This window comes from Palaemon carinicauda, chromosome 20 (genome assembly GCF_036898095.1).
Source record: "Palaemon carinicauda isolate YSFRI2023 chromosome 20, ASM3689809v2, whole genome shotgun sequence".
In the NCBI taxonomy this organism is placed as follows: Eukaryota; Metazoa; Arthropoda; class Malacostraca; order Decapoda; family Palaemonidae; genus Palaemon; species Palaemon carinicauda.
This window is the reverse complement of record NC_090744.1, coordinates 48,821,974-48,836,973: the sequence shown is the minus strand read 5'-3', so window position 1 is coordinate 48,836,973 and position 15,000 is coordinate 48,821,974. Positions and strand designations below refer to the sequence as shown.

Here is a 15,000-nt window from a genome sequence, read left to right as displayed (position 1 = left end):
CCAGGTCGAAACCAACCATGTCACGAGAGCCCATAAAAGAAATTGGAACCTGACCGCTACCAGCTGTCCGAGGATTTACCTGGCGAGACATCAGTCTCTTACCAGCGAGTTTTACCCAATTTCCCGGGCCACCACGTGACACAATTGGTAGTAATTCATTCAAATTACCCCTATTGAGTCAATATGGATTAATATCAACACAACATCGTGTTCAAATAGAAATAAATTTCTACCTCATACCTGGGATCGAACGCTAGCCCCTTCTAATGAAAGGCCAGGTCGAAACCAACCATGTCACGAGAGCCCATAAAAGAAATTGGAACCTGACCGCTACCAGCTGTCCGAGGATTTACCTGGCGAGACATCAGTCTCTTACCAGCGAGTTTTACCCAATTTCCCGGGCCACCACGTGACACAATTGGTAGTAATTCATTCAAATTACCCCTATTGAGTCAATATGGATTAATATCAACACAACATCGTGTTCAAATAGAAATAAATTTCTACCTCATACCTGGGATCGAACGCTAGCCCCTTCTAATGAAAGGCCAGGTCGAAACCAACCATGTCACGAGAGCCCATAAAAGAAATTGGAACCTGACCGCTACCAGCTGTCCGAGGATTTACCTGGCGAGACATCAGTCTCTTACCAGCGAGTTTTACCCAATTTCCCGGGCCACCACTCGCTGGTAAGAGACTGATGTCTCGCCAGGTAAATCCTCGGACAGCTGGTAGCGGTCAGGTTCCAATTTCTTTTATGGGCTCTCGTGACATGGTTGGTTTCGACCTGGCCTTTCATTAGAAGGGGCTAGCGTTCGATCCCAGGTATGAGGTAGAAATTTATTTCTATTTGAACACGATGTTGTGTTGATATTAATCCATATTGACTCATTAGGGGTAATTTGAATGAATTACTACCAATTGTGTCACGTGGTGGCCCGGGAAATTGGGTAAAACTCGCTGGTAAGAGACTGATGTCTCGCCAGGTAAATCCTCGGACAGCTGGTAGCGGTCAGGTTCCAATTTCTTTTATGGGCTCTCGTGACATGGTTGGTTTAGACCTGGCCTTTCATTAGAAGGGGCTAGCGTTCGATTCCAGGTATGAGGTAGAAATTTATTTCTATTTGAACACGATGTTGTGTTGATATTAATCCATATTAACTCATTAGGGGTAATTTGAATGAATTACTACCAATTGTGTCACGTGGTGGCCCGGGAAATTGGGTAAAACTCGCTGGTAAGAGACTGATGTCTCGCCAGGTAAATCCTCGGACAGCTGGTAGCGGTCAGGTTCCAATTTTTTTTATGGGCTCTCGTGACATGGTTGGTTTCGACCTGGCCTTTCATTAGAAGGGGCTAGCGTTCGATCCCAGGTATGAGGTAGAAATTTATTTCTATTTGAACACGATGTTGTGCTGATATTAATCCATATTGACTCATTAGGGGTAATTTGAATGAATTACTACCAATTGTGTCACGTGGTGGCCCGGGAAATTGGGTAAAACTCGCTGGTAAGAGACTGATGTCTCGCCAGGTAAATCCTCGGACAGCTGGTAGCGGTCAGGTTCCAATTTCTTTTATGGGCTCTCGTGACATGGTTGGTTTCGACCTGGCCTTTCATTAGAAGGGGCTAGCGTTCGATCCCAGGTATGAGGTAGAAATTTATTTCTATTTGAACACGATGTTGTGTTGATATTTATCCATATTGACTCATTAGGGGTAATTTGAATGAATTACTACCAATTGTGTCACGTGGTGGGCCGGGAAATCGGGTAAAACTCGCTGGTAAGAGACTGATGTCTTGCCAGGTAAATCCTCGGACAGCTGGGTAGCATCAGGTTCCGATTTCCTTTATGGCTTCTCGTGGTATGGTTGGTTTCGACCTGGCCTTTCATTAGAAGGGACTAGCGTTCGATCCCAAGTATGAGGTAGAAATTTATTTCTATTTGAACACGATGTTGTGTTGAAATTTATCCATATTGACTCATTAGGGGTAATTTGAACGAATTGCTACCAATTGTGTCACGTAGTGGGCCGGGAAATCGGGTAAAACTCGCTGGTAAGAGACTGATGTCTCGCCAGGTAAATCCTCGGACAGATGGGTAGCGTCAGGTTCTGATTTTCTTTATGGCCTCTTGTGGCATGGTTGGTTTCGACCTGGCCTTTCATTAGAAGGGGCTAGCGTTCGATCCCAGGTATAAGGTAGAAATTTATTTCCATTTGAACACGATGTTGTGTTGGTTTATCCATACATATATATATATATATATATATATATATATATATATATATATATATATATATATATATATAATACATATATATTTATTTTTATATATACATATATATATATATATATATATATATATATATATATGTATATATATATACTGTATATATATATATGTATATATATATATATATATATATATATATATATATATATATATATATATTAAAATATATGTATATATATATATATATATATATATATATATATATATATATGTATATATATATATATATATATATATATATATATATATATATATATATATATATATATATATATATATAAATATATATATATATATATATATATATATATATATATATATATATATATGTATATATATATATATATATATATATATATATATATATATATATATATATATATACATATATATATATATATATATATATATATATATATATATATATATATATATATATATATACAGTATATACAGTATATATATATATATGTACAAGACATTTCATATTTTCACATGGCGACAGGAAAGACTAGTAATTATTAAGAATTTGGTATTTTCAATTGCCCTACTCTTGGTACCATCAAACTGTCTTTCCTGCCGTCCAGTCTTTAAAGATGGGTAGTTTGCTAACTCCTCCTCCTTCCATATGTTTTACTCGAGCGAAAACGCCGACGAGGAGGCAGGCAGCCCGGCCGTCCGACAGTGTCAGAAAGAGAGACACAGAGAAGAGAGCTTAGACCTCACTCACCTGGGAAGGTTCCTGCAATTTTGACTCTTCCGACATGCCTGTTTTAGGCTAAAGGCCTTTATTGGGATCCCTGGTCTACGTCACCCTCTTGTGAACATCTGCCAAGATCCATCTGCAACGCCTTTGTGCATGGTTCGACAATGGTGAGTACCAAGAATATATAGGGCTTATTTTTAAGGTTATCATTGCGAACTCTCATTGCCTTGTGTTGCCTATTTCAAGTTTTTCCTGTCTGTCATTTTTAACCTTATGAAGATTAGTAATAGATTTTTGTGGTCAATGTTTTATATATTGTATTCTCTTGTCCTTTCAGGTGATTTAGCTCTCGGACTAGTAACTCTAGCTTATTTATAAATTCACGTTCTTAACACTTGGGTAAGAGAATCGTCAAATACATTGTTTCGAATGGTTATATTTATGACGAATTGTCTCCCATATTACGACCGAGCAAATTTATATTAGGTTTACCGTTCATTTCAGGATGGTGTTCGGTTTCGATGTATCGGCCCTTTTATTTCCTTCCTGATACTAATGTAAACCTCAGTTGCTCAATTGTAAGGTAATTTTAAGTGGGTTATTATTCCGATGGGTATATTCTTCTATATAAATGACCATGACTTTTAGATACTAATCTTCTTGAATATTTCTTTACAGACAGCGAGCGAAGCAGAACGAAGGAAACGCCCTACGATTTACGTGAATTGCCTTGTTCTCCAACCAACTGTTTGTAACTCCGTTACTACGTTATTTTAAAGGCTTATTTATGTAATAAATATCATATTTAATTACATTTTTCCTTCCAACCTTTATTACAAACCACAGATTTTTATGGTGTTCTGCTTATGGCGCCCAACGTGGGGCAACACAATGAAAGGTGCTTAATGATGGTGCAGATGATCCAGTAGAGAATTGACCACGACTGGGGCTCCCAGTAGTCTCATATTTCTATTTGCAGGACTTTGACATTTTCCTTTCCAGGATATTAACATTTCATTTAAATAAATATTATTTTCCTTTTCATAAAATTAACATTTTATTATTTTGCATTTGTTATACGTTTGTTATAATGGCTAACTTACAGGTACTGATTGGACAACGAAAAGTCATTCGGAGAAAAGTCACCGAACAATTCAATAGGTCTGACACCTATTCTGCCCTTACACAAGAAGAAAAGTTAGCTATTAAAGGTCTTCTTGTTAATTATAGAAACATGCTGTCAGAGCTAGATGATCATATCCTCTTGAAGAAATTTCCTGACGTATCTGATGAAGCAGAGTTAGAGCCAGAATTAACAAGTTGCCAGGATTATTTAGATAAAATTGAGTATTGTTTACCATTACTTGAGATTTCCAGGGGTAATAATGGTTCTAATATTCCCGACGTGGCCCGCAGTTTACTGAAACAGCCAACAGCTCCTCTTCCTAAGTTTACAAGTAAAGAAGGAGAAGATTTATTGAAATTTATAGCAGAGTTTGAGGCTACAACTAATGTATTTCAGTATCCTGATAGAGATTTACTTTTATTGCTGAAGCAACAGATAGACGGTCGAGCAAAGACTTTATTATGTTCTCTGGAAGCTGACAAACAGCGTTATGTAGATGCCAAAGAATTATTGATTTCCGCCTTTGCTTCTAAGGAGGTTTGTAAAAACAATGCAATTAGGAAAATTACGGAGTTAAGTCTAAGAGAGGGTGATGATCCCTTCACATTTATTTCCATCCTCCGATCAGTATGCGAAGCAGTCAAGACTTTTAACATTGGAGCGGATGAATTTGTCAGATATTTTGCTTGGCATGGCTTAAATGGTCGCTTTCAGCGCCATCTTATTAATATTACAGGAAAGACTCATCCTTCCTTAAATGACATTATTTCACATTTCTTTGCAGCTTGCGAAAGGTACGAAAGTGACGGGAAAGGTGTTGAAAGCTTGAAATGTAAAGCTTCACGTGTCAAAACATTAACACACCCTCTTCCTAAAGAGAGTACTACCAGCATGGCTGCGGAAGCAGTAACATATGATAAAGACAGGTCTTCGCCTCAGTGTTCTTTGTGTTCTACGGTTGGAAATACTGATAAATTTCACTTTATTCATAAGTGCCCTAATTTTCTTTCTCCTACAGATAAAGTGCATATTTTAAAATCTAGAAATGGATGTGTAAAATGCGGCCAGTTTAATCATGTTTCCGGTAAGTGTCGTTTTAAATTCAAAAGACGCTGTTCAAATTGCAACAGCTGGCATATGACTTACCTATGTGATAGGAGTCAGTCACCAGACAGAGACTCTAACAATATTAATAACTGCAAATCCAAGGTGGAAACTTCTCCTCAAATAAGCAGCGGTGTTGCCGTACTTCCTACTTGTCAAGGTGATTCTATTTTACCCACCTTTTCATTTAAAGTTGGGGGAACTGTTTACAGAGGACTGAAGGACAGTGGTTCGCAGAGCACGTTTGTCACTAAGAAATTGGCGGAGGAGAATAATCTTAAAATCATTAACTCTAAAGTAAAGCTAACAGTTAATGGGTTTAATGGTAACAAGGAGTATTTTACTGAAATTGTTGAAGTTCCTGTTACGATTGGAGATAAATCCTTTATAATTTATTGCTTGGTTGTACCAAACATTAATGTAGCATTGAAATTACCTCTGCTTGGTAGATTAGTTGATAAATTTCAGGCACAAGGTGTTAAATTAGCTGATCAATTCCTTAATAAATTTTCTCATGAAATTGATAATGTTCAGCTCATTTTAGGTACAGACTTCGCTTATTGTATTGCAGGTACAGATACAGTTTTTGGAGGAATAAATTCATCGATGTATACCGAGTGTCATGCAGGTATTTTGTTGTCTGGTAGCATTGATTTAATGATCAAGAATATTGATAATTTAGCTGATAAGAGAGTGCCAACCTCGGCTGTTAGTAACCCATTTGAGTGTAGTTCTGCTATTCATATCCAGAGTAATTTATTTTTGCTGAACTCCAAAGTTGATATTTTTGCCGATGATGACGTTAATAATAACTTTGAGGTGAACTGTTCATTTTCTGTAATAAATGAAAGAGGTATGCTTATGGAGAAACCACTGCAACAGGCCACTGATCAACTTCTAGAGTCTGAATGCAATTATTACTTAAATTACGATCAGAATTCCTACAATGATGAAAGTATTGAACTTAATAACCAGTTGGTCGAATTTACCATCAAAACCCTTCGTCGTAGGGAGTCTGATGGACGTATTATCGTTCCCTTGCTGTGGAATGGGAAAGTTTCTCATTTACTTTCAAAGAATGAACATCTAAGTTGATATTAAGGTCTAACCTCAAGAGACTTAAACGACATCCAGAACGTTTGCAGCTCGTTGACCAAACAATTAAGGAGCAATTGAAGGCAGGCATAATTGAACCCATTTATGATTTAGAAGTGTATAAAAGTGAGAATCCTCAACATTCTTTTTTACCACGCATGCCTATCTTTAAACTGGATAGGGATAGTACCAAATGTAGGATTGTATTTTTGTCTAACCTTAGGGATTCTTCTAATAATATATCTTTGTCACATAACCAGTGCATGTATTCAGGGCCTACGTTAAACCAAAAATTGTCCTCTTCCTTTTTACAGCTTAGATTTGACCAAAAGTTACTCATATTTGACCTTAAGAAAGCCTTTAATATGTTATCTTTAACAGAAACTGATCAGTCGAAGTTGTTATTTTTTTGGTACAAAAATGTGAATCAAGGTGATTTTTCCTTATTGGCTTTTAAGAATGTAAGATTACCTTTTGGCCTTAGATGTAGTCCCTTTTTATTAATGATTTCATTATATTACATACTTGTTTTACAACCTTCAGAGGATTCTCGAATAGCAGATTTAAAGAAATCTATCTATTCCATGATTTATATGGACAATGGGGCCATTACTGCCAATACTTCAGAGGAGTTAGAGTGGTCGTATAAACAGCTTTCGAATATATTCAATCCCTATAAATTTGACATTCAGCAGGTTGTAACTAATGATTCAACTTTACAGGATGAAGTGGACCGCGAAGCCGAGGCAGCTACGCCTTTACGTAACAAGTTGTTTGGTTTAAACTGGGATCGATGTTCCGACGAAATTTTCACAAAACCAATTTTTCTTGATCCCAATGCTAATACTAAAAGGTCTCTTTTACAAACAATTGCTTCACAGTTTGACCTTTTTGGTTTTAATATGCCATTGTTTAACCGCTGTAGATTGTTCATGCATCAATTACAGTGTCAAAAGAATTTACATTGGGATCAACCATTAACGCAAGAATTGCAGAGAGAATGGATTAATATTTGCAGGCAAACCAACAGAGCTCCTCCTTTAAAAATTTCTAGGTGTGTTGGTCCACGAGATGGCAATTATAATATTTATATTTTTTCAGATGCAAGTAAGGACATATTTGGTTGTGTACTCTATTTACAGCATATTGAATCCAATCGCTTAAGCTTTATACATGCCAAAAACCGACTTGTAAATAAGCAACTTAAGAGTAAATCCATGCCCTCTCTGGAACTTAACGCAATACATTTAAGTGTTGAGTGTGCTCTTGAGATTTACAAAGATTTGTCTGGATCTGCTTGCTTAAAACCCTTAAAGGTTAATAATATTTACGTATATACTGATTCTCTCTGTGCCTTACATTGGCTGAACTCTGCTGCCTTGAAATTGGACAAATTAAATAAACATTCTCCATTTGTCGTAAATAGACTTCATAATATACAAAGAATGTGTGAAACGGTTCCTATAAAATTTAGCTTTATTTCAGGGAAAAACAATCCTGCGGACATAATCACCAGATGTGTGTCATACAACCAGTTGCAAAATTCTTGCTTTTTTTCAGGACCAAATTTAAGTATAAATGAAGTTCCAGAATTGTCAACTACCATACCAGCATTTGAGATGCCCACTGAAGTTCAAGCAACTCCTTCCACAGCTCAGGTTATGGAAGTTGCTAACAATCTTGTTAATATTAATAATTATTCCAATTTCAGGAAACTTGTATTGATTTTTCGCATAATTTTCTTAGTGGTGCACAAGTGGAAGCTGAAAGCGAAAATTGCTTGCTCACCAGTCGCTAATTACTTTGCCCAGGCTATAAATTACTTGTTAAACAATGAACAAAGGAAGCATTATCCTGAGGTATATTCTTACCTACAGCATGGTCTTAATTCTAGAAAAGACATTCCTCCTATTATAACGCAACTTAATTTATTTTTAGATTCACAGGGTCTTCTGAGAGTTAAGAGTAAATTCAAAAAATGGAATTATGGCTTAAGTGGAAATTACCCTTTATTATTGCACCCAGACAGTCATTTGACCAAACTAATTATTTGGGATGCACACCTCAAATTATTACATTCAGGATGTTATTCTGTATTAACAGAGCTCAGAAAGCATTATTACATCCCTAAACATTTCTCAGTTGTGAAAAAGGCTCTTAAACAGTATGTTCATTGTCGTAGGTTTAATAATCGTTATATAAGGCTAAATCAGAACTTTTACAGAGACTTCAGAGCAGATCCTCCTACGGTTCCTTTTTCTAACATATTTATGGATTATCTAGGACCCTTCAATACGAAGGATGGAAAAGAGACCCGTAAGGTTTGGTTACTATGTATCACCTGTACTTGGTCTAGGGCAGTTAACCTCAAAATTTGCAGGAGTTTGAATGTTGCAGAATTTTTAAGAGCATTTCAGCTACACTGCTTTGAGTACGGGATTCCTCAACTTTGTATTAGTGATCTTGGGACTCAGTTGGTGGCAGGAGGTAATACCATAACTTCCTTCATTAGTGACCCTCAGACGCAATTATATTTTGAGGAAAATAATGTAAAACCCCTCTCCTTTCAGCAATATTTCAAAGGCTGCAGTGAATTGGGATCATTAGTAGAAGTCTGTGTAAAAATGGTCAAAAGATTAATGTTTGGAGCAATTAAGAATTTTATATTGACGTATGTAGACTTTGAATTTCTTGTCTGTAATATTGTGCATCTCATTAATCGACGACCTATAGCCTTCAAAGAAGCTGTTCGTGCTGAGACTGACAATGTGCCCGAACCAATAACACCGGAACAGCTCGTGCGAGGCTATGAATTGACTTCTCTAAACCTTATCCCTAATCTTCAACCTCTTTCAGTTGAAGATCCAGAATTTTACCCTGATAATCAAGCTATTTCTCAGAATTACGTAAAGTTGTGTAAAATTAGGCAGACTTTAATAGAGACCTATCATAATGAATTTCTAGGTACTCTGATTCAGCAAGCAGTTGACAGGAAGGGGCGGTATCGACCCGTTACTCATAAATTACTGAAAGTTGGCGATGTTGTATTAATTAAGGAGGAACATACCAAAAGGAATAATTATCCTCTAGGCATAATTTTGGAAGTTTTTAAGAATGATTTGGGTGAAGTTACCCATGCTGTTATTAAGAAGGGAAAAACAGGCCAGACATCAAGGTTGCATGTAAATAATATTATTCCAATACTAGAAAACACAGGAAGTACCAATTCAGCTACTCCTGATGTTTGTAATTCTGTTACTTCGTCCTTAAGGCCCAAAAGAAAGGCTGCTATATTAAGCCAAGAAAGGACAAGACAAATGCTTTAATCTTTATTCAGTATTTGTATTTTCTTGTATTTAATTTAATTATTTTTACATTTCTTAAATGTATTTTTTCTTACAATTGTCCTGTTATATATGTTTCAGGATGGAATTTTTTCATTTCTGAAAAAATCCCATCTTCGCCCCTGGACTGTACAAGACATTTCATATTTTCACATGGCGACAGGAAAGACTAGTAATTATTAAGAATTTGGTATTTTCAATTGCCCTACTCTTGGTACCATCAAACTGTCTTTCCTGCCGTCCAGTCTTTAAAGATGGGTAGTTTGCTAACTCCTCCTCCTTCCATATGTTTTACTCGAGCGAAAACGCCGACGAGGAGGCAGGCAGCCCGGCCGTCCGACAGTGTCAGAAAGAGAGACACAGAGAAGAGAGCTTAGACCTCACTCACCTGGGAAGGTTCCTGCAATTTTGACTCTTCCGACATGCCTGTTTTAGGCTAAAGGCCTTTATTGGGATCCCTGGTCTACGTCACCCTCTTGTGAACATCTGCCAAGATCCATCTGCAACGCCTTTGTGCATGGTTCGACAATGGTGAGTACCAAGAATATATAGGGCTTATTTTTAAGGTTATCATTGCGAACTCTCATTGCCTTGTGTTGCCTATTTCAAGTTTTTCCTGTCTGTCATTTTTAACCTTATGAAGATTAGTAATAGATTTTTGTGGTCAATGTTTTATATATTGTATTCTCTTGTCCTTTCAGGTAATTTAGCTCTCGGACTAGTAACTCTAGCTTATTTATAAATTCACGTTCTTAACACTTGGGTAAGAGAATCGTCAAATACATTGTTTCGAATGGTTATATTTATGACGAATTGTCTCCCATATTACGACCGAGCAAATTTATATTAGGTTTACCGTTCATTTCAGGATGGTGTTCGGTTTCGATGTATCGGCCCTTTTATTTCCTTCCTGATACTAATGTAAACCTCAGTTGCTCAATTGTAAGGTAATTTTAAGTGGGTTATTATTCCGATGGGTATATTCTTCTATATAAATGACCATGACTTTTAGATACTAATCTTCTTGAATATTTCTTTACAGACAGCGAGCGAAGCAGAACGAAGGAAACGCCCTACGATTTACGTGAATTGCCTTGTTCTCCAACCAACTGTTTGTAACTCCGTTACTACGTTATTTTAAAGGCTTATTTATGTAATAAATATCATATTTAATTACATTTTTCCTTCCAACCTTTATTACAAACCACAGATTTTTATGGTGTTCTGCTTATGGCGCCCAACGTGGGGCAACACAATGAAAGGTGCTTAATGATGGTGCAGATGATCCAGTAGAGAATTGACCACGACTGGGGCTCCCAGTAGTCTCATATTTCTATTTGCAGGACTTTGACATTTTCCTTTCCAGGATATTAACATTTCATTTAAATAAATATTATTTTCCTTTTCATAAAATTAACATTTTATTATTTTGCATTTGTTATACGTTTGTTATAATGGCTAACTTACAGGTACTGATTGGACAACGAAAAGTCATTCGGAGAAAAGTCACCGGACAATTCAATAGGTCTGACACCTATTCTGCCCTTACACAAGAAGAAAAGTTAGCTATTAAAGGTCTTCTTGTTAATTATAGAAACATGCTGTCAGAGCTAGATGATCATATCCTCTTGAAGAAATTTCCTGACGTATCTGATGAAGCAGAGTTAGAGCCAGAATTAACAAGTTGCCAGGATTATTTAGATAAAATTGAGTATTGTTTACCATTACTTGAGATTTCCAGGGGTAATAATGGTTCTAATATTCCCGACGTGGCCCGCAGTTTACTGAAACAGCCAACAGCTCCTCTTCCTAAGTTTACAAGTAAAGAAGGAGAAGATTTATTGAAATTTATAGCAGAGTTTGAGGCTACAACTAATGTATTTCAGTATCCTGATAGAGATTTACTTTTATTGCTGAAGCAACAGATAGACGGTCGAGCAAAGACTTTATTATGTTCTCTGGAAGCTGACAAACAGCGTTATGTAGATGCCAAAGAATTATTGATTTCCGCCTTTGCTTCTAAGGAGGTTTGTAAAAACAATGCAATTAGGAAAATTACGGAGTTAAGTCTAAGAGAGGGTGATGATCCCTTCACATTTATTTCCATCCTCCGATCAGTATGCGAAGCAGTCAAGACTTTTAACATTGGAGCGGATGAATTTGTCAGATATTTTGCTTGGCATGGCTTAAATGGTCGCTTTCAGCGCCATCTTATTAATATTACAGGAAAGACTCATCCTTCCTTAAATGACATTATTTCACATTTCTTTGCAGCTTGCGAAAGGTACGAAAGTGACGGGAAAGGTGTTGAAAGCTTGAAATGTAAAGCTTCACGTGTCAAAACATTAACACACCCTCTTCCTAAAGAGAGTACTACCAGCATGGCTGCGGAAGCAGTAACATATGATAAAGACAGGTCTTCGCCTCAGTGTTCTTTGTGTTCTACGGTTGGAAATACTGATAAATTTCACTTTATTCATAAGTGCCCTAATTTTCTTTCTCCTACAGATAAAGTGCATATTTTAAAATCTAGAAATGGATGTGTAAAATGCGGCCAGTTTAATCATGTTTCCGGTAAGTGTCGTTTTAAATTCAAAAGACGCTGTTCAAATTGCAACAGCTGGCATATGACTTACCTATGTGATAGGAGTCAGTCACCAGACAGAGACTCTAACAATATTAATAACTGCAAATCCAAGGTGGAAACTTCTCCTCAAATAAGCAGCGGTGTTGCCGTACTTCCTACTTGTCAAGGTGATTCTATTTTACCCACCTTTTCATTTAAAGTTGGGGGAACTGTTTACAGAGGACTGAAGGACAGTGGTTCGCAGAGCACGTTTGTCACTAAGAAATTGGCGGAGGAGAATAATCTTAAAATCATTAACTCTAAAGTAAAGCTAACAGTTAATGGGTTTAATGGTAACAAGGAGTATTTTACTGAAATTGTTGAAGTTCCTGTTACGATTGGAGATAAATCCTTTATAATTTATTGCTTGGTTGTACCAAACATTAATGTAGCATTGAAATTACCTCTGCTTGGTAGATTAGTTGATAAATTTCAGGCACAAGGTGTTAAATTAGCTGATCAATTCCTTAATAAATTTTCTCATGAAATTGATAATGTTCAGCTCATTTTAGGTACAGACTTCGCTTATTGTATTGCAGGTACAGATACAGTTTTTGGAGGAATAAATTCATCGATGTATACCGAGTGTCATGCAGGTATTTTGTTGTCTGGTAGCATTGATTTAATGATCAAGAATATTGATAATTTAGCTGATAAGAGAGTGCCAACCTCGGCTGTTAGTAACCCATTTGAGTGTAGTTCTGCTATTCATATCCAGAGTAATTTATTTTTGCTGAACTCCAAAGTTGATATTTTTGCCGATGATGACGTTAATAATAACTTTGAGGTGAACTGTTCATTTTCTGTAATAAATGAAAGAGGTATGCTTATGGAGAAACCACTGCAACAGGCCACTGATCAACTTCTAGAGTCTGAATGCAATTATTACTTAAATTACGATCAGAATTCCTACAATGATGAAAGTATTGAACTTAATAACCAGTTGGTCGAATTTACCATCAAAACCCTTCGTCGTAGGGAGTCTGATGGACGTATTATCGTTCCCTTGCTGTGGAATGGGAAAGTTTCTCATTTACTTTCAAAGAATGAACATCTATCTAAGTTGATATTAAGGTCTAACCTCAAGAGACTTAAACGACATCCAGAACGTTTGCAGCTCGTTGACCAAACAATTAAGGAGCAATTGAAGGCAGGCATAATTGAACCCATTTATGATTTAGAAGTGTATAAAAGTGAGAATCCTCAACATTCTTTTTTACCACACATGCCTATCTTTAAACTGGATAGGGATAGTACCAAATGTAGGATTGTATTTTTGTCTAACCTTAGGGATTCTTCTAATAATATATCTTTGTCACATAACCAGTGCATGTATTCAGGGCCTACGTTAAACCAAAAATTGTCCTCTTCCTTTTTACAGCTTAGATTTGACCAAAAGTTACTCATATTTGACCTTAAGAAAGCCTTTAATATGTTATCTTTAACAGAAACTGATCAGTCGAAGTTGTTATTTTTTTGGTACAAAAATGTGAATCAAGGTGATTTTTCCTTATTGGCTTTTAAGAATGTAAGATTACCTTTTGGCCTTAGATGTAGTCCCTTTTTATTAATGATTTCATTATATTACATACTTGTTTTACAACCTTCAGAGGATTCTCGAATAGCAGATTTAAAGAAATCTATCTATTCCATGATTTATATGGACAATGGGGCCATTACTGCCAATACTTCAGAGGAGTTAGAGTGGTCGTATAAACAGCTTTCGAATATATTCAATCCCTATAAATTTGACATTCAGCAGGTTGTAACTAATGATTCAACTTTACAGGATGAAGTGGACCGCGAAGCCGAGGCAGCTACGCCTTTACGTAACAAGTTGTTTGGTTTAAACTGGGATCGATGTTCCGACGAAATTTTCACAAAACCAATTTTTCTTGATCCCAATGCTAATACTAAAAGGTCTCTTTTACAAACAATTGCTTCACAGTTTGACCTTTTTGGTTTTAATATGCCATTGTTTAACCGCTGTAGATTGTTCATGCATCAATTACAGTGTCAAAAGAATTTACATTGGGATCAACCATTAACGCAAGAATTGCAGAGAGAATGGATTAATATTTGCAGGCAAACCAACAGAGCTCCTCCTTTAAAAATTTCTAGGTGTGTTGGTCCACGAGATGGCAATTATAATATTTATATTTTTTCAGATGCAAGTAAGGACATATTTGGTTGTGTACTCTATTTACAGCATATTGAATCCAATCGCTTAAGCTTTATACATGCCAAAAACCGACTTGTAAATAAGCAACTTAAGAGTAAATCCATGCCCTCTCTGGAACTTAACGCAATACATTTAAGTGTTGAGTGTGCTCTTGAGATTTACAAAGATTTGTCTGGATCTGCTTGCTTAAAACCCTTAAAGGTTAATAATATTTACGTATATACTGATTCTCTCTGTGCCTTACATTGGCTGAACTCTGCTGCCTTGAAATTGGACAAATTAAATAAACATTCTCCATTTGTCGTAAATAGACTTCATAATATACAAAGAATGTGTGAAACGGTTCCTATAAAATTTAGCTTTATTTCAGGGAAAAACAATCCTGCGGACATAATCACCAGATGTGTGTCATACAACCAGTTGCAAAATTCTTGCTTTTTTTCAGGACCAAATTTAAGTATAAATGAAGTTCCAGAATTGTCAACTACCATACCAGCATTTGAGATGCCCACTGAAGTTC

The 15,000-nt window shown here is 36.3% G+C and overlaps 2 protein-coding genes and 1 long non-coding RNA gene across 7 annotated transcripts in view; all 3 read left to right on the top strand.

Moving 5' to 3' along the window:
- Positions 1–2,780: 2,780 nt before the first annotated feature.
- On the top strand, positions 2,781–3,812 carry LOC137659493 (uncharacterized). Its single transcript, XR_011047553.1, has 2 exons — positions 2,781–3,170; positions 3,341–3,812. It is a non-coding gene; the product is annotated as an uncharacterized lncRNA (long non-coding RNA).
- A 2,684-nt stretch (positions 3,813–6,496) lies between these two features.
- On the top strand, positions 6,497–10,845 carry LOC137660328 (uncharacterized). Of its 4 annotated transcripts, XM_068395150.1 has the most exons (3): positions 6,497–10,203; positions 10,541–10,619; positions 10,715–10,845. In XM_068395150.1, exon 1 carries the CDS (start codon positions 6,592–6,594, stop codon positions 9,652–9,654), a length of 3,063 nt encoding a protein of 1,020 aa, XP_068251251.1. In that variant the 5' UTR covers positions 6,497–6,591; the 3' UTR covers positions 9,655–10,203; positions 10,541–10,619; positions 10,715–10,845. The 4 variants fall into 4 exon arrangements, 3 of the variants coding, with proteins under 3 accessions (XP_068251251.1, XP_068251252.1, XP_068251250.1); XM_068395151.1 differs by lacking the exon at positions 10,541–10,619; XM_068395149.1 differs by having other exon boundaries at positions 10,541–10,845.
- Positions 10,846–11,253: 408 nt separating this feature from the next.
- LOC137660327 (uncharacterized) overlaps positions 11,254–15,000 on the top strand; it is a 6,678-nt gene continuing 2,931 nt past the window's right edge. For both annotated transcript variants that reach the window (XM_068395148.1, XM_068395147.1), the window contains exon 1: positions 11,254–15,000. This exon is cut by the window's right edge and continues 2,240 nt beyond it. In XM_068395148.1, coding sequence (XP_068251249.1) covers positions 11,271–15,000 — 3,730 coding nt within the window. In that variant the 5' untranslated portion in view covers positions 11,254–11,270.

What these genes read in the sequence shown, in the direction of transcription:
- LOC137660328 (XM_068395151.1), top strand. Translation starts at nt 6,592, where the DNA reads ATGTATTCAGGGCCTACGTTAAACCAAAAATTGTCCTCTTCCTTTTTA.